The sequence below is a fragment of the Chrysochloris asiatica genome, unplaced genomic scaffold, assembly GCF_000296735.1.
Source record: "Chrysochloris asiatica unplaced genomic scaffold, ChrAsi1.0 scaffold00207, whole genome shotgun sequence".
NCBI lineage: Eukaryota > Metazoa > Chordata > Mammalia > Afrosoricida > Chrysochloridae > Chrysochloris > Chrysochloris asiatica.
The window spans coordinates 5,059,295-5,075,290 of NW_006408725.1; the positions used below are offsets into that span (position 1 = coordinate 5,059,295).

Sequence of the window (15,996 nt, forward strand, 5' to 3'; positions counted from 1 at the left end):
CTAACACAACATATCACATGGTTTCTTGACTGCTGCTTCCATGCTCGTTGATTGTAAATCCAAGCAAAATGAAATATTTGACAGTGTCAATATTTTCTCCATATATCATGAAGTTATTTATTCGTTCACTTGTGAGGATTGTGGCTTAAATTGAAGTACACCCCATGCCAAAGTCTGTAGTCTTTGATCTTCATTTCCACTATGGCAGTGACTTGATCAGGTATCCTAAAAAAGCCTTTGCAAATTCACCAGTCAGAAATTTTCTTGATCATGGTTCTTAGAAACATCATTGGAGACATTTCACTTAGATAGTTCTTCATAATTTATATTCAAAAAGTATTACAAGTTTCTTTACTTCCACAAGCAGGATTGTGTCATCTGCATATTGCAGATTGTTAATGATTCTTCCTCTAACCCTGGTGCTATGTTCTTCATATAATCCAGTTTCTCAGATTGTTTGCTCTACACACAGACTGAATAAACATAGTGAAAGGGCATACAGTTCTTGATTTTAAATCATTCAGCAAACCCTTGTTCTGTTTTAATGACTGCTTCTTGGTCTATGTACAGGTTTCTCATGAGCACAATTAAGTGTTCTGGAATACCCATTCTTCACAGTGTTATCTACAGTTTGTTATGATCCACATAGTCAAATGCTTTAGTACAGTTAATAATAAGCACAAGTAAACATCTTTCTGCTATTCTTTGCTTTCAGCCAAGATCCATCTAACATCAGCAATGATATCCCTTGTTATACAGCCCCCCTTGAATTCAGCTTGAATTTCTAGCAGATCTCTGTCAATGTATGATTGCAACTGTTTTTAAATTACCTTCAGCAAAATTTTACTTACATGTGGTATTAGAGATATGGTTCAGTGATTTTGACATCTTATTGGTTCACCTTTTTTTTGGAATGAGCACAAATATGGATCTTTTCTAAAAGGTCGACCAAATTTCTTGGCAAAGACAAGTGAGTGCCTTCAGTGATGCATCAGTTTGTTAAAACATTTCAACTTGGTCAATACCATAGAGTCAATACTGACTCATAGAGATCTTACGAAAAACAGAACGAAACACTGCCTAGTCCTGCACCAACCTCACAATCATTGCTATGCTTGAGCTCATTGTTGCAGCTACTGGGTCAATCTATCTTGTTAAGGGATTTCTTCATTTTTGCTGACCCTCCACTTTGCCAAACACAATGTCCTTCTCCAGGGACTGGTCCCTCCTGATAATATGTTCAAAGTATTAGAGACAAAGTCTGGCCATCCTGGCTTCTAAAGGAACTTTCTGGCTGTACTTCTTCCAACACCGATTTGTTCTTTTGGCAGTTCATGGTACTTTTAATATTCTCTTCCAGCACCATAATTCAAATGCATCAATTCTATTGTCTTCTTTATTCACTGTCCAACTTTCACACGCATATGAGGTTATTGAAAATAACCTTGGTTCAGGCACACCTTAGTCCTCAAACTGATATCTTTGCTCTTGAACGATTTAAAGAGGTCTTGTACAGCAGATTTGCCTAATGCAACACATTATTTGACTTTTTAGCTGCTGCTTCCATCCATGAATGTTGATGGTTGATCCACCCAAAGTGAAATCTTTGACAACTTCAATCTTTTCTCCATTTATCTTGATGTTATTTATTGGTCTAGTGGTGAGGATTTTTGTTATTTCATCAATTCTTGGAACCTCAGTCTTCACCAATGCCTTCAGGGCAGCTTGGACTTATTGCTTTAATACCATAAGTTCTGTATTTCTTTCATCTTGTTTTGATATTTCTTGCATAATTCAATAGTTTGCCCATGTTTTCTTGTTAAGTGTTGTCAAATTGGTTTCAACTCACAGAAATCCTATACAGCATTTCCCAGAAGCTGCTGGTGAATTTGAACTGCCAAGCTTCAAGTTCAAACTGCCCTTCGGTCGAGTGCTTGTCCTACAACACCATAATACCAGGACTCCAATTTTGCCCATACATGCCTTTAATATTACCAGCTGAGGCTTCAGTTTTTTCATCAGTTCTTTCACCCTGAGAAATGCTGTATATATTCTTCCATTTTGGTTTTCTGTCTCCAGGTCTTTGTACATTTCATTATAACATTTGACTTTTGAGTTATAACATTTGAATTGCCCTTTGAAATTTTCTGTTCAACTCCTTTACTTCATCATTTCATCCAGTTGCTTTAGTTTATCTATGTAAAAAGAAAGTTTCAGAGTCTCTTCTAACATCCATTTTGGCATTTTCTGTTTTTAAGACTTTTTGCTTTCTTCGTGTATGATGTTCTTTATTGTCATTCTACAACTCTTCTGGACTTTGGTCATTTGTATCTAATATATCAAATCTGTTTTTAAGCTGGTCTCTAAATTCAGGTGGGATATACTTAAGATCATATTTTGACACATGTGAATTTGTTTTAATTTTTTTCAGCTTCATCCTGAACTTGTAGATGAGCATTTTTTGGTCCCTGGATTTGTTTTTGCTGATGATATTGAGCTTCTCCATCATCTCTTCCACAGATTTAGTCAGTTTGCTTACTGTGTATTCTGTCTGAGAAGGCATTTGCAATGAATAAGCTATTGGTCTTGCAAAATTGTCTCACGTGATTTTCAGTATCATTTCTATCACCAAGGTCGTATTTTCCAACTACGGATCCTTCCTCTTTGTTTCTAGCCTTCACATGCCAATTACCAGTAATTATCAATGCATCTTGAGTGCATGTTTGATCAATTTCAGATTGAATAATTTGGTAGAATTACTCAGTTTAATCATCAGTGACTTTAGTGGCTGGTAAATTTGAATAACAGTGGTATTAACTGGACTTCCTTGTAAGTATTTGGATAATATCCTGCCACAGACAGCATTTGTACTTCAAATAGATCTTCTGTTTTTGACCATGAATGTGTCTTCATTCCTCTTCAATTTGTCATCCCTATATAGGAAATCCTATGACTGTCTGATTGAAAATAGCCAATACCAATCCATTTCAACTCACGAATGCCTAGGATATTGATCTCTATGTATTCCATTTTATTTTTTTACTACATCCAATTTTCCTATATTCATACTTTGTGTATTCCATGTTCTGATTTTTAATGAATGCTTGCAGTTGTTCTCATTTTGAATTTTGCCCCTTCAGCAAATGAAGGTACTGAAAGTTTTATTCCATCTACATCATTAAGGACAATTCTACTTGGAGGAGGCAGCTTTTCCCCAGCCATGTTATTAGTACCTTCCAACTGAGGCTCATCTTAAGGCACTATACCAGACAATTTTCCACTGTTCTTCATAAGGTTTTCAGTAACTGAACATTCAGAAGTGGTCATCTAGAATCACAACATCACACAAGCCAACACAGTATGACAAAGTGACAGAGAACCAGTGGGTGGCTAGTAAACATAGGGACCCCTAAGTAAATTAAGTTGGAGTCTTTGGGAAATGGAAATATCATCATTCTAGGATAAGCCTTGTGTCTTTAACAGGAAATTATTGTGTGGATGGGTGAAGACAGTTCTTACATGCAGAAAAGAATTATGGTGATCATAAGCAAAGTGCTCAGCGTTGCATCCCGGAAAGCCAAGTCATATGTAAGTTATAAAGTACAATCATGTCACCTGATTTCAATTCTTTAATGTTGCTTTCTAAGTCTTGTAACTTGAGTGTGCTAGATGCCTGCTCTGTATTGTTGTGCTGATAAGCTGGGGTGTCACAAAGGAATCAGTGTCCTGCATAATTTTATGTCAATCAGAGAAGTGTTCTCAAGACTAAGTAAAACACATTATGGTTTGCACAAGCATAATGTTATTTGTAAGTATGTAATTTTTGACATTTTCCATTTCCTAAGCTATACTTTCAAAGTGTTTATTTTAAAGTCTTGTAATGCATCAATACTTTCATGGTAAAACACGGTAGATAGAGATTGAGAAGAAGTCTTCCTTTACTACCTTCCTCACGTCAGTGCCCCTGCTAGCCGTGCAGTGTGATGTGTGTCCTGCCAAACTTCTTTCAGTGTACACACCCCACACAGATACCCACACTGACTCAGAATTCTTTTACTTGTCTTTCTTACTAAAATTACATCACATTTCTATATACTTCTTCAATTTGATTTTTTCTCTGGACAAAAGTCTTACCAATATTCTCTTGTCAATATATAAACATTTATTTCACCCATTTAACCATAGTTTTAGGTTAAAAACTGTTCAGCTGATAGACATGATGGCATATTTTAGCTTTTTCCTATTTCAGATAATATAAAAATGGACATCTTTCTGCAAGTATGTAAGTCCATTCTTAAAAAACCAACAACACTTAGAAAGATAATGGTCAATAGTCTTTCAGGACATCAAGACGAACCGACACAGCATAGTCCACAAAGAAAATGGTCAACATCCTACTTTGGTGGGTTGTTGTTGTTGTGTGCCATGGAGTTAGTTCCGACTCATAGCGACCGTGTACAGGGTTTCCAAGGCTGTAAATCTTTACGGTAGCTACTAGAATTTTTAAAAGTTTGTGCATGGCTATTTAAGGACTCCTGTTATGGTGCTGCGGGTTAGTGTGCTGGACTGCAAGGTCGATTTGAACCACAAGGTCAGCAGTTCAAGCTCACCAACTGCTCCTCGGAAACCCTCTACAGAGTCACTATGAGTCAGAACCAACTTGACAGCACTTAACAACAAGAACATCTAAGGTGAAGCTATTGGTTTCTTCCTGTCCAGAGCAAAGAATAGTAAAGAAAATTAAAGACATAGAGACACATAGTCCAAAGGACAATTGGATCATGTTAACCTCAGCCTCTATAACCCAGAGACGAAAAGAACTAGATGGTATTTAGTAGCTGCAAACCTTAAGGTCAGCAGTTCGAAACTACCAGCCGCTCCACGGGAGAAAGATGAAGCTTTCTACTCCCGTAAAGATTTACACCCTTGGAAACCCTGTACAGGGTCGCTATGGGTTGGAACCGACTCGATGGCACTTAACAACAACAACAACAACTCTTGGTGTGGTGCTGTGGCCTAATGCGTCAGACTGCAAAGTCATTTGAACTGCAAAGTCAGTGGCTGAAGCTCACCAGCTGCTTCTTGGAAACCCTATACAGGGTCGCTATGGGTTGGAATTGACTCAACGGCACTTAACAACAACAACTGACTTCTCTTAAGGAGCTCTGGTAGTGTAGTGGTTACAAATCAGGTTACTAACCTCAGGGTCAGCAGTTCGAAACTACCAGCTGTTCCGTGGGAGAAAGATGAGGCGTTCTGCTCCCATAAAGATTTACAGCCTTGGAAACCCTGTACAGGGTCGCAAAGAATCGGGACTGAATCCATGGCACATAGCCACCACCACCACTACTGACTTCTCTGAGAAGAACAATAAAGTGGAAGAAAATGTGAGACAAAATTAAAAATCATTAAAACTCCAGACTTACTGGTTAGATAAAGACTGGTGAAATTGCCAGTGGGAAGGTTCAAACTGCCAAACAGCAGCTGAGCATTTGCCCAACAAGCAACCAAGACTCTGATCAGCCTCAGAATACACCGTAAGTTTTACTCTTTAAAAAAAAAAAAATCAGCTTTGGAACACAGGTATAATTTATTTATAATCCATGATTTTTTTTATAGCATGCTGATCACCTATTAATCAAATGAAGTCCAAATGGAAGGCCGAGAGATTGGTCTAAATCATCCGATTCTTTTGCCTGAGAAGGCAGTCTAAAAACGGCTTGGAATGTCCATTCAAGTGTCTATAAAGTTCATCATAGCAATCTTTGTAAGTAAGGTCTGAGATTGAGTGTAGTTCATCCCTGTAGCCTGCTTTCTGCACAGGATCTAACACAAATACACTCAGCAAATATTTGATGTCAACTGTCTGACTACATGAGGAACCCTGATGGCACAGTGGTTAAAGTACTTGACTGCTATCCAAAAGGTCAGTGGTTAGAATCTACCAGTTGCTCTACAGGAAACAAATGGGACATCTTTGAAACCCCTATTGACTAAAGAGCAGTGGGTTGGGTTGGGTTTCATTTGACAGGGCCTATTCATTTTCTTCTCTCTGAATATAAATTTTCAAGTAAGTTTCACTCAGGCAGCAACAAGATATTTCTTTGTTCCTTCTCCTTCTTTGCCTTTTCCTATCTTCTCTTTCCATTGCTGTAGCAAAATTTATTCTCTTCTACATTTGGCCAATAAGTGTGTATGTGCATGTGTAGCATGTGTAGCATGTGTAGCAGAAGACGCTCATAAGTTGTTAACTGAAGGTTGCTGATACTGTTAGCCTGTCGAGTTGGTTCTGACTCATAGTGACCCTGTATAGGTTTTCCAAGGAGTGGTTGGTGAGTGTGAACTGCCAACCTTGTGGTTCAAACCAACCTTGTGGTCCAGTGCATTATCCCACAATGACGGTATCTAGCTATAACTGAAATTTATGGGAGAAACTAAGTTGAATAACCTTACTCTGTTCTGCAATGTTCATACATACCACCAGGTGGAAGCACATCAGTATTTTCCAGAACATTGACATTTTGACAAGGAGAGCTCATAGTCTTGAAAGTTCATCAATCATCATAGTCATAGAAGCATAAAACTTTATAGATTAACTTTTTCTTTAGAACAATGTCTAATGATGTTTAAGTCAATGAAATTAATGAGACCAAATATATAGAATAAAACAACCAAATAGTAAACTTTGTTAATAAATGCTATTATAAAGCTGAACTTCCCAATGTCCAGGCATGTATATATCTGACACACTGTAGTTAATCAATGAAGTTTTTTTTATATATCCTTATCTAACTAAATACAACCATTCTATTCTCCATTACTCTGGACAAAGACTTTCTTCTTTGTAAATACTCTAGGTCTTCCAGAGTCTCAGAAAGCCTTGTCATTTTAAAACTCCTACTATTTGTATTCTGTCAGATATATTTTTGAAAGCATTAATTCTCCCCTCATAACCATTACACCTACCCATCAAGGTGAGAAAACTCTTATACTCAGACTTTGTAATCCATCCAATTAGATGCTTGCATTTTCAGTAAAGAAATGTGAGCTAAATATGTCATCTTACAGCATTGAAAGGAAGAAATTTTTTTCTAGGTTTATTCATTTGGGACACAAGAGTTTAGAAGATGGGTGGAGAATTCTAAGCAAATCTAGCAGATTGCCTACATGTACTTATTTTATTTCCTTCTGAAATCCTCACAGAATGATGGCAATGAAATATTTTAAAAGTAAAAGTCCACAGAAGCAAAGAAAATTAGTGAAGATGTTTTTAATGGGCTAGCAAGATCTGGAGGACAGATTCCAGTTGGTTCCAATTCATGGTGACACATGTGGGACAAAATATCACTGACCTCCATGGGATTTTCAATAACTGATTTTGGGAAGTAATTACCAGGTTTTTCTTTTGAGATGCCCTCTCTAAATAGTTTCAAATAGTTAGAAGTCACACATTTTAGTTGTTTGCACTACCAAAGGACTTCAGAAAGACGGCAGTAACTGATAAAGGCTGATTGGCAGGGACATATGAACAGTGGGTAGGGACAAATGGAGGCAATGTGCCCTTCAGAGGCCTGGAGAGGCTGGTGCTGTGAAAGCTCAAGTAATGTTGCAGGTGAGAGTCAGAAAAGGATGAAAGAATATGCATGAATTGATACATTTAATTGAAAGTTTATATAGAAGAATCTGTGTTGTTTCTCATCCCCCTTCTTGATGGTTGTTGTTAAATACAATAAACTCATAGTGACCGTTTTTAGAGTTTCCGAGGAGAAGTTGGTAGATTTGAACTGCTGACCTTGTGGTTTGCAGTCCAGTGCTACAGTGTCACACACATAACATATTCCATTTGGAAGGTTCCATTGGAAGGCAAAATTAGAAGATTTCTTTCCTCAAAAGAATTGTAAGTCCTTGAAGAAAGACTCATAAATGCCATTATTCTAATATAGTGCAGTGTGATAGTGCCTCCCCACCTAACGACCAAAAAACAAGGTCTACCAGTTTCCAAACTTTGTGCACACATAAAATATCATCAAAGAGCATTCTTAATAAGAATAGACAGCCAAAAGTTTCCAGACATTTGAGAACATTCTTTGTAATAAAGATACAAACCAAAGTAAATAGGAATAAGGTGTCTATTAAAAATAGAGAGAAGCATGAAGATATGGACTGAGTTCAATCATGTTCCACAGTGTCCTGTTGACATGGATATGAGAAAGATAAAAGGAAGGACTGGTTGGTCCAAAGTGTGGTGAGACCTTGGGATTCCTAAGCCCATGGACAAGAACCTAGCCATGGAGGGCTAGAGTTGAGAGTGAAATGTCCAGCTGATATGAAATGAGAGGAGATGCACAAGAATGTCCAAACTTTCAGATAATACCCATTTGACGTAGTTTTGATAGTTTGATGATCAGAACTGGACTGTTGTTGTTGTTGTTGTGTGCTGTAGAGTCAGTTCCGACTCATAGCGACCCTGCACAGGGTTTCCAAGGCTGTAAATCTTTACAGGAGCAGAAAGTCTCATCTTTCTCCTGCAGAACAGCTTGTAGTTTCGAACTGCTGACCTTAAGGTTCACAGCCCAATTTGTAACCACTACACTAGAGAAAGATAATGAAACTTGATAGAAGAAACAAGTAAAAATTGCTAAAATTTGAGAACTTGACCTACACTTATGGATGTTGTTGTTGTTGTTAGGTGCCATTGAGTTGGAACAGACTCATAGCAACCCTATGCACTGCAGAATGAAACAATGGCCAATTCTGGGCCAAGCTCACTACTGTTGCCACACTTGGAGTCCAGCGATGCTGCCACCTGGCCAATCCATCTCGTTGGGGGTCTTCCTCTTTTTCTCTGAACCTCCATCTTACCAAGCATGATATCCTTCTCCAAATTGAAAATGAAATGGCAAATTGAAAAGGAATGGTGTTGCAGTCATCATCAAAAAGAACATATCCAGATCAGTCATGAGGTACAATGCTGTATGTGATAGGATAATATCCATGTGCCTACAGGGAAGCCCAGTTAATACCACTATTACTTATGGATGTAGTAGCTCAAAATACCAACTGAGAAGGAAGAAGTCTTCACATCAAGGATCAAACAAATCCCCTCAGTACACAGGGTTGATAGGGATAGGCAACTTACACATTAGCTACCAAAATGGGGGGTGCTATAAAGGCATGAAGTGGCTGGTGTACAAGTTTTCATGAGGGAGTTTAGTTTCAGAGTGTTCAAGGGAAGGTAGAATCCCCACTGACTAGTTTTCATCTTGTCTAGATGGGTCTGGTGAAAGAATATAAGGATAAGATTCTTATGATTCAATAGTGAGTAATTGTTATTATGACTAATTGCAATTGTCATAACTGTAAAGGTAGTTTTGTAACATAAGGGAGGAGCAGTTAATCTTACATTTCAGAAACAAAGGACCCTAGGACCATCAAGGAAGAAGAGCATGATCAGAATGTGGGACCCTATCCAGAGAAGCTGCCACACCATAGATGGAGGCAAAGATGATATGGAGAGATAGAGCAGTTGAGTATTCCAGGCTCGTGGAAAGAGAAAGGCTGTGTGATAGTGGCCAGGAGGCAGGCTTGCAGTATGTGCCCTTGGGTTGTCTAAATGACTATATATTCCTGAGTATTTTTTGTGTATGTCAAAAAACAAAACAACAACAAAAAGAAACAAAGGTAATAGAAGCAAATACTGCTGAATGGTGATGCATGTAGGGGATTGTAATCATTGCAATGAAATGAAATACAATAGGATGCATACAAAGCCAATGTTCTCCCACGTAAACTATCACTAAATTCACAATAAAAGATTTTAAAAGAAAGAAAGAGTACATGAGCGGACATCTAAGGTGCAGCAATTGGTCTTATGTGCAGAAGAAAGAAGAGTGATGAGGCTCAAAGATGCTTGGAATCAATTAGTCCTATGGACTAATGTGAACATCAATCTCCATGTCTCTGAGATCAGAAGAACCAGATGTGCCCAGCTACCACCATCAACTGCTCTGAAAGGGATCACATTCAAAGATCCCAGATAGAGCAACAGAATATATGGAACAAAACTCAAAAGTATTTAAAAAAAAAAAAAAAGCCAGTCTTACTGGTCAGAAAGAGACTGGAAGAACCTGAGACTATAGCCCTCAACTGCCTTCAGGTCTGGAAAGAAACTGACCCTCAAGGCCCAACTTTCCAGGCAGTACATAGATATATAGCAGGGACACAAAAGGGCAACATATTCCTAAAGACAAAGTTGAGAAGGGATGGGAAGGAAGGTGGGATGGAAATAGGAATTATAGTGGGAAAGTGGGATAACTGTTGTTTCACGGAGGGGATTGCAAACATTGAGCTGAAACAAAGTGTATGATTTGTTCAATGTAAAAATGATAGTCTTGTCTGTAAACCTTTGCTCAATTCACAATAAAAAGTTTTTTAAAAAGAAAAAAATAGAGAGAAGCAATATCCAAAGCAATCTATAGATATAATGCAATCTCAATCAAGGTTTCAACAACATTGTTTAAAGAGAAGGAGAAACTAATCGCCAATTTTATATGGAAATGAAAGAAACCCCAGAAAAGTAAAACATTACTGAACAATAAAACAAAGTAGCAGGCCTCTCACTTCCTGATATCAAAACTTACTACACAACCACAAGATTCAAACGGCATGTACAATGAAAGTACAGTGAAAGACACATAGATCAATGGAACAGAATTGAGAACCCAGAAGTAAATCCATCCACCTATATCCAATTGATCTTTTAGAAAGGACTGACATACAGTAAACGAGGGAATAAATAAAACAAAGGGTGCTGGCAAAACTGAAAATCCTTTTGCAGAAGAATGAAATAAGATACATATCTCCCACCATATACAAAAAAAATGAACTCAACATGGACTAAAGACCTAAATGCAAAACCTAGAACTATAAAGGTCATCAGTGAAAAAATAGAGACAAATTTAGGTGCTATGATTCATGGCATAGATACAATATCAAACATAACCAAAAACACACAAACAGCAGAAGACAAATAGGTGACTGGGGCCCCCAAAATGTAGACACCTGTGCATCAAGAGATTTCACCAAGAGTAAAAAGGGAAGCCATAGACTTGGGGGAAAAAAAATGGGGATCACTGTCTAAAATTCATGGAGCATTTCAACAATTCAGTAAGAAGAAGACAAAAAATCCAATTAAAAAATGGGCAAAGGACATGAACAGACATTTCACCAAAGAAGACATTTGGTGGTTAGGTGCCGTGGAATCGGTTCCAACTCATAATGACCGTGTACAGGGTTTCTGAGGCTGTAAATCTGTACGGGAGCAGAAAGCCTCATCTTTCTCCCATGGAACAGCTGGTAGTTTTGAACTGCTGAGCTTGCAGTTTGCAGCCCGATTAGGCACCCAAAAAAACATAAGAAGAAACAATGAAGATCATTAGCCATTGCCATTGTTGTTAAGTGCTGGTGAGTCAGTTTTCACTGAAAGCGACCCTGTTCAAGGAATGGCTGGTAGCCATTGTTGTTATTGCTGTTGCTGTTAAACTGCTATAAATTCCAACTCGTAGTGACCCTGTATAGGGTTTCCAAGGAGCAGTGGGTGTTTTGAACTGCCAACCTTGCAGCGCCACACCACATTAGCCATTAGAAAGATACAAATCATTTTGTGGTTGTTAAGTGCCTTGGAGTAGGTTCTGACTCATGTTGCTGTTCAGTACTGTCCAGTAATTTCAACTCAGAGTGACCCTATATAGGTTTTCCAAGGAGTAGCTAGTAGGTTTAAAATGTAGACCTTGTGGTTAATATAGTCCAATATATAGTGACCCTGAATAGGGTTTCCAAGGAGTGGCTGGTGGATTTGAACCACCAACCTCATGGTTAGCGGTCCAGTGCTTATCCTACAGTGCCACACCATGATTCCAGATATCATCTTACTATACCATTAATAGTAAAGTTAAAAAAAAAAAATGTGAGAGAGGGTGTGGAAAGTATGGGACCCTCCTACACTGCCAATGGAACTGTAAAATGATGCAAATTCTGTGGAAAATGGCCTTGAAGTTTTTCAGAAAGTTGGAAGTAGAAATATCACATAACTCAGCAACCTCTCTACTTGATATATGTTGTTGTTGTTAAGTGCTGTTGAGTCAGTCCCAACTCATAGCAATCCTGTATAGGGTTTCTAAAGAGAGACTGGTGAATTCCCACCTGTGGTTCAAACTGAACTTCAGGTCCTGCGCATTATCCCTTAGCACCACACCAGGACTCCACTTGGCATGTATGCTCAAGAAATAAGAGCCGTGACACAAATAGATATTTGCACGCCATGTCCATTGCAGCATTATTCACAATAGCAAAAAGATGGAGATGCCCATCAGCAGGGGCATGGTTGAGTAAACTTTGGTAAATAAACACAATGGGACATTATGAAACACTGATCAATAATGATGAATCTACAAAACACTAGATTATGTAGGAACTGGAGGACACAATGCTGAGTTAAATTGTAGATTGCAAAGAGGCAGATACTGTATGAGCTCACTACTGTAAAAGCTCCAGAAAAATGTTTCATTCTATAATAAACTTTCTGTGATAGTAACAAGGATTGGGAGGAGAGAGAATTATTCACTGAGTAGAGTGTAGGCATGATGATGGGAAAGGCAGTTAAAAAGAAAAGGAAGGAAAAGAGAAGGAAGTGGGGGAAGGAAATGGTTTCCTTATGGTTTTTGGTCTCTTTATTTCATGTACTAGGAGGGAAACAAAATATATTTATTTTCTCATTAAAAAAAAGAGCTTATACATTATCTTCATTTGAAACATGAAGGCTGGATTACTACATCCACATCTTCTGCAGTGTTATGACCTCTTCATCTTAATAATTGTATTTTCTGTAATAACATGATCTGTATAACAGCAAATTATGATATCCAGAAATGTTTTTGAAAGCTGTATAATAAAGTAAAAATAAAATAAAAATTTAAAACAAGAGATAATTCAGGCTACAGATGAGAAATTAGTTTTAAAAAGAGTGTAGAGAAAACATAATTATAATGCCAAAAAAGAATATAATTAAAATGAGCATTACTTATATGTTAAACAATTTTACTAAGTTATGTCACAATAATGAAAACACTCATGATTGGGTTTCATCTCTTTATGTGAATCTATAAATCAAGCATAAAAACATCAACAGAGCTACTGAACACAATGTAAACACTATGAACTCAACAATGCAAAAATGAAAGCCCAGGAACAGTTTAGTAGTTCCTCAAAAAGTTCAAAGAAATAATTAGTATGTTGTTGTTAGTTGCCAACAAGTGGGTTCCAACTCATAGCAAGCCTAGGTACAACAGAACAAAATACTGCCCAGGCCTGCAACCTTCCTTACAACCTTTGTTAAGCTTGAGCCTATTGCTGCTGCCACTGGGCCAATCCATCTAATTGGGGGTCTTCTTTTTTCTGACCCTCCACTTTACCAAGTGTCCTTCTTCAGGGACTGGTCCCTTCTGATAACATATCTGACAACATGTTTAAAGTATGAAACACAAAATCTCACCATTCTCATTTCTAAGGCGATTCAGGCACTATTTCTCCCAAGGTAGATTTGTTTATTGGTACTTTCAATATTCTTTGCCAACACCATAACTCAAATGTATGGATTCTACTGCATTCTTCTTTATTCATTGTCCAACTTTCACATGCATAGGAGGCTATTGAAAAATACAATGGCATGGTTCAGGCACACCATAGTCATCAAACTGCCTTTGTTGCTCTGTAACACTTTAAAGAGCTCCTGTGCACCCGATTTGCTTAATGCAATACATCCTTTGATTTCTTGACTGATGATGCTCCCATGTTCATTGATTGTGAATCCAAGCAAAATTGAATTCTTTTACAACTTTAATCTTTTTTCCATTTATCATGATGTTATTTATTGGCCCAGTTATGAGGATTTCTGTTTTCTTTACATTGACATGCAATCTATACTAAAGACTTTGATTTTCATCAGTATTTCAAGTCCTCTTTGCTTCCAGCAAGCAAGGTAGTATCATGTGCAGTTTGAAGATTGTTAATAACTCTTTCTCCAGTCCTAATATCATGTTTTTCTTCATGTAATCCAACTTCTCAGATTATTTGCTCAACATACAGATTGAGTAAATATGGTGAAGCAATAAAACCCTTGTGCACAGCTTTCCTGTTTTAAAGTCATTCAGTATCCCTTTGTTCTGAATTGAATATCTGCCTCTTGGTCTAGATACAGATTTCTCATGATCACAATTAAGTGTTCTGGAATATTCATTCTTCCCAGTGTTATACATAGTTTGAATGATTTTGCATTAAAGCACATCAGGTCTTTGCACATTTCATTTTAATACTTTCCTTCATCTTTTCGAGCTGCCCTTTAAAATGTTCACTTCAGTCCTTTTACTTTCTCATTTCTCCCAGTCACTTCAGCTTTTCTACAACCCACAGCCATGTTTTCAGAGTTTCTTCTGATATCCGTTTGGTCTTTTCTTTCTTCTTAATGACCTTTTCTTCCTTTATGGATGATGTTCTTGATGTCATACCACAACTCTTCCGGATTATGGTCATTAGTATCTTAAGGCATGAAATCTGTTTTTGAGATGGTCTCTTATTTCAGGTGGGATACATTGAAGGTCAAATTTTGACTCTCATGGGCTTGTTTTAATTTCCTTCAGCTTTAGCTGGAACTTGCATATGAGTATATAATGGTCTATCCCATTGTTGGCCCCTGACCTTGTTTTGACTGATGATATTGAGCTTCTCCATCATCTCTTTCCACAGATGTAGTCAATGTTATTTATGTATACTTCATCTGGTGATATCTATTTGTATAATTGACTTTTATGTTGTTGAAAAAAGGTATTTGTAATGAACAAGTTATTGAACTTGGAAAATTCTATCACGTGATCTTTAGCATGGTTTCTCTCACCAAAACCATATTTTCTAACTACTGATCCTTCCTCTTTGTTTCCAACTTTCATATTTCAATCATCAGTAATTATCAATGTATGTTTGATCAGTTCCAGACTGAAGAAGTTGTAGAACTCTTCAATTTAATCATCATTGACTTTAGTGGTTGGTACAGAAATCTGGATAATAGTAGTATTAACTGGTCTGCTTTGTATGTGTAGGGATATTATCCTATCATAGATAGCATTGTACTTCAAGCTAGAAATGCTCTTTTTGACAGTGAATGTGACACCATCGCTCTTCAATTTGTCATTTCTGGAATAGTAAACCATATAATTTTCTGACTAAAAATGGCCAACACCAGCCCATTTCAGTACACTAATGCCTAGGATATCAATCTTTATACATTTCATTTAAATTTTGATGACTTCCAATTTTCTTGGATTTGTACTTTGTACATTTCATGTACTGATTATTCACAGATGTTTGTATCTTTTTCTTCCTATTTTGAGGTGTACCATATCAGAAAATGAAGGTCCTGAAAGCTTTGCTCCAATTATATCATTAAGGTCAACTCTACTTTGGGGAAGCAGCTCTTCCCCAGTCATATTTTGAGTGCATTCCAGTGTAAGGGGCTCATCTTCTGGCAGTGTACCTGATAATATTCTAACACTATCCATAGGTGTAAACTATTCAGAAGTGATTTGTCTCTTTCTTTCTAGTCTGTCTTTGTTTGGAAGCACTACTGAAGCCTGTTCACCATAGGTGACTCTGCTGGTATTTATCATACGAGTCACATAGATAGCTTCCAGCCACAGGAACACACAAGCCGCCTTAGTATGACAAACTGATATATGAGTGGTGGGAAATGCAAAGGTAGAAGAATTAAAAATAGTAGTAAAACTGTACTGAGAGACCAAAAGAGACTTACAAAAAATGGAAGAATGTACCATGTTCCTGGATAGGAAGACTGAACATTGTGAAAATGTCAATACTGCCCAAAGCAATTTACACATATAATGCAATCCCAATCCAAATCCCAACAACATTCTTCAAAGAGATGGAAAA

At 37.5% G+C, this 15,996-nt stretch overlaps 1 protein-coding gene across 1 annotated transcript in view; it reads left to right on the forward strand.

The window, feature by feature from the left end:
* The window catches only part of MROH9 (maestro heat-like repeat family member 9), a 257,235-nt gene that overhangs the window by 135,876 nt on the left and 105,363 nt on the right, over nucleotides 1–15,996 (forward strand). The window contains exon 5 of the mRNA XM_006872660.1: nucleotides 3,484–3,588. Coding sequence (XP_006872722.1) covers nucleotides 3,484–3,588 — 105 coding nt within the window. The remainder of the gene's footprint in view (nucleotides 1–3,483; nucleotides 3,589–15,996) is intronic.